General features: G+C 35.7%; 1 protein-coding gene across 1 annotated transcript; it reads right to left on the reverse strand.

The window, feature by feature from the left end:
- Positions 1-2617: 2617 nt before the first annotated feature.
- LOC107474340 (basic blue protein) lies at positions 2618-3538 on the reverse strand. Its single transcript, XM_016093965.3, has 2 exons — positions 3291-3538; positions 2618-2896 (listed from the first exon to the last, which is right to left on the reverse strand). The coding sequence occupies exons 1-2, from the start codon at positions 3463-3465 to the stop codon at positions 2697-2699; spliced, it is 375 nt and encodes a 124-aa protein (XP_015949451.1). The 5' UTR covers positions 3466-3538; the 3' UTR covers positions 2618-2696.
- Positions 3539-3947: the final 409 nt, after the last annotated feature.

Consider the following 3947-nt stretch of genomic DNA (forward strand, 5'->3'; position numbering starts at 1 on the left):
ATATCTCTTAGATTCCCCAACAGAATCTTCGTGGTATAAGCTAGATAGATGGCGGCATTCATGAGGATTCGGAAGGTCTAAACCTTGTCTGTGGTATTCCAAGTAGGATTCTGGGATTGAATGACTGTGACGAGCTTCAAACTCCTGAAGGCTGGGCGTGATGACAAGCGCAAAAGAATCAAGGGATTCTATTCCAACCTGATTGAGAACCGACAGATGATTAGCCGTGTTGTGACAGAGCATAGGAACGTTTTCACTGAGAGGATGGGATGTATCCATTGACAACGGTGATGCCCTACATACAGCTTGCCATGGGAAGGAGTAGGAAGGATTGGATGACTGTAATAGGAAAGTAGAGATTCAAGAGGAGCACAGCATCTCCATACACTTATCTGAAATTCCCACTATTGTTGTGAGATCTTCCCCACATGGCTGGTAGCCCCAAGTACTTTCCTGGCGTGTCCCATGTTGTCATTCCTGAAATCTCTTCTATGTCTACTCTTGTTTGTATCGACACTTGGCTTCCAAAGGAGATGCCTGACTTGTTCATATTAATCCTTTGTCCGGATGCATCTGTGTATTCGTTTAGTATGGTTATAATCTGAAATATCTCCTCCTCCTTCGCTTTCGCAAATATAATGCAGTCATCCGTGAACAACAAGTGAGTAATAGCCGGAGCTGTTGGGGCTATCTTTAGACCTGTTATATTGCCTTTCGCTTTAGCCTGCTGCATTAGAATCGTGAATACCTTAGCTGCTAAAATGAACAGGTATGGGGATAATGGATCCCCTTGTCGAAGACCCCTCTAAGGCTTGATCTTCTTCAATAGCTCACCATTGACCTTTACCCTATAACTTGCGCTTCTTACACATTTCATCACCAAGTCAACCCACTTTTCGGCGAACCCAAATTTCATGAGCACCTTTTCGAGGAAATCCCATTCAAGCCTATCATATGCCTTGTTCATGTCTAACTTGATTGCTACATTTTGTGATCCGTCTCTTCCTTTCCTATTTAGGCTATGGTAGACTTCTTGGACAATTACTACATTATCTTGTATGAGCCTTCCTCCCACAAATGCACTTTGGGTTGGGGACACTATATCCTCGAGGAGCCCTTTCAGTCTCAACACTATGACCCTGGTTATTATTTTGTAAATAAAGTTGCAACAACTGATTGGTCTTAACTGATTGAGTTCTTTCGGATTTTTTACCTTTGGAATTAAAACTACTATGGTTTCGCTAATCTATTCCGGCAAGAACCCATTCCGAAAGAATTCTCTGACTACTGCACATATCTCTATCTTGATTATCTCCCAGTGTTTTTGATAGAACAGTCCATTCAGGCCGTCTAGTCCAGGAGCTTTGAGGCTGCCCATGCTAAAAACTGCTTTTCTAATTTATTCTTCTGTGACCTCTGAGATCAGCTCCCTGTTCATGTCTTCCATGACTCTTACTGGAATATTGTTTACTACTGAGTCGCAATTCCTTCTGTTGTTGGAAGTAAAAAGCGCATCAAATCGTTCCTCTATGTGCTTCATAATTTCTTTCTTGTTTTCTATCCAGGAGCCCGCCTCATTTTTGAGCTTATCGATTCGGTTCCTTCCCCTTCTTTGAATGATTGTGGCATGGAAAAAAGCTGTGTTCTTATCTCTCCATTTTAACCACTTCAACCTGGCTCTTTGTCCCCAATATTTTTCTTCCTGTTTCCATAATGCGGCTATCTTCTCTTTTATCTGCTGTATTTTCTCCTGTTTTCCTTGTGTTAAATTCGAATCTTGTAGCTTCTTTAATTTCTTCTTCAGCTTGTGGATTTCTTGATCTGCTCGTTTCAGTGTCCTTTTGCTCCACTTTTTAAGCTCATCTTTACAATTTTTCATTCTTGTTTCTCCTTCAGCATTCAATACCAATACGACAAGAGTCCATTCTCTATTGATCTCAACTAGATTGTGTTTGTTTTTGTTAGAAACCATCCAAAAACTAACCACCAAAAATAAAGTGTAGTTGGACTTTGCTTTAAGATCCAAATATTGGATCCAATTCCCACACGTTGAAAAGTAGTTTTTTTTATATATATATATATAATAAAACACTTATTCCAAAACATGCTAGCTATTGTCATTACAATATAATATAAATAATCTGACTCAAATTATCACGCTGCAATTTCTGATAAAATTGTCTAGTCACCTACAGTTTCTCTGAGACTCAGATGTATCACTACGATTCTACTGCGTAAATTCTTCACAAGCTAAAAAAAATTAGCTTTCAACAACATAGAACTTCCCGAATTGGCATAATGATTTGTCTAGCAACTTGGGATAAGGTTCATCCAATTTTTGACAAGTAATAAGATTGATTTAATTCCTAACAAAGAAAGAGTCAGCCGTTCAAGTTGCTTTCTTTTCCACATTTTTATTTTCAAATTTAATTTAATTTTTTATTTTGAGTTTTAATTTAATAAGTTATCTTTTATACAGATTTTTTTTTTTGTCATCTAACTTCAAAAGCATTAAGCCCTATACTCATCTGATTCCGGTGACAACTTGTACAGACCCCGCTTCGGTAAGTTTAAGAAATTGGGGGAAAATGGAAGGTATCGTATGGAAATACACGAATTAAATTCAAAGAAGCACATTCATTTATAATAATTATTGATTACGCTTATAAAATAATCATCATATGAAACACGAAATCTCATATAGCATTGACTGCAATTTTCATCCCTCCCTCACAGTGGCCAGGAAAATTACAAATGAAGTAGTTTAATCCTTTGGTGAGCGTGATTCGATCGTTCCCTGACACATACACCTTGCTTCCTGGCGGAGTACTGCATGTCTGATAACCGGCCCTGTTCACCACTACCACGTTATGTGCTCCAACTGCATAGTTGAATACTGCATGTTGAAAATAATAATAGATAAAAATGATGTCATCTATGTAGTGCTAGAAAAAAGAAAATAAATCTTCGAAACCTCACTAATATTTTCCCAGGCAAATAGTAGTTACCCGAAAAGAGAAAGAAGTTAAAGAAAGAAAGAATTAAGAACTCTTCTGCATGAAAGGTGGAATTAGTTTATCTGTTTGGATTCATTAGATTACTAAGATGAAAAACATGCATTATTGTATCTATAAAAATGATATAAATAAATAAAGTTTATCTAATATGTGTTTTTAGAACGCATGTTAATATTATTATTAATAGAAGTTTTTACATTATTATAGAAAGTTTAAATTTTATATGATTTTTATAACAAAAAAAAAAGAAAAGAAAAAGATGAAATTAGCTACCGAGTATATCGCCAGACATAAATTGCTTTCCGTTAGGCCAGTTGGTAACCTGAAAAGTCCAACCAGCTGCATCTCCAACTCTGTGGATAGCTGCATAAGCCATATCAGAGTGAAGCACGAACATACACAGTAATAGCACTTTAGCCATTCTTGCACTGCCTATTCCCGGGGCCATATTTTGAGAGTTGCTTAGAAACAAAAAGAATGGAGCTAAGAAGACACCTATGGAAGTATTTGATTGAAACCGTCAATACCCCACTTGTTTAAATAGTACTAAAGGCCTTGGATTTGTGTGTCAAATAATTAATGTTGTCAACAGATATCTATCTATATAAAGACTAATTATGAGTTTCACATCTTTATATTCTCTCATTCATAAATAACTATTTTTTAAAGATTTTGGCATACAATTAAAATCAATAATAATAGAGAAACAATAATTTAAAATTATTTTATTTATACTACAACTTATATATATTTGTAAAATTTTTTTAAGTAGAATTTCTAAAAACCTCCGCAATATATTTTATATGTGACATTTTGATCAATTTTCACAGACTAACAATAAAACTCTACTGTTAGGATTACTATATAATTAAAATTTTTACAAAATTCAATAAAAAAACTCGAAGAGTGAGAGCTCAGCAAAATCTTATG

This window comes from Arachis duranensis, chromosome 2 (genome assembly GCF_000817695.3).
Source record: "Arachis duranensis cultivar V14167 chromosome 2, aradu.V14167.gnm2.J7QH, whole genome shotgun sequence".
NCBI lineage: Eukaryota > Viridiplantae > Streptophyta > Magnoliopsida > Fabales > Fabaceae > Arachis > Arachis duranensis.

What these genes read in the sequence shown, in the direction of transcription:
- LOC107474340 (XM_016093965.3), bottom strand. Translation starts at nt 3,465, where the DNA reads ATGGCCCCGGGAATAGGCAGTGCAAGAATGGCTAAAGTGCTATTACTG. An exon ending in TATGTCTGGCGATATACTCG is followed by an intron (nt 2,897 to 3,290) that starts GTAGCTAATTTC and finishes TTCAACATGCAG; the next exon opens with TATTCAACTATGCAGTTGGA.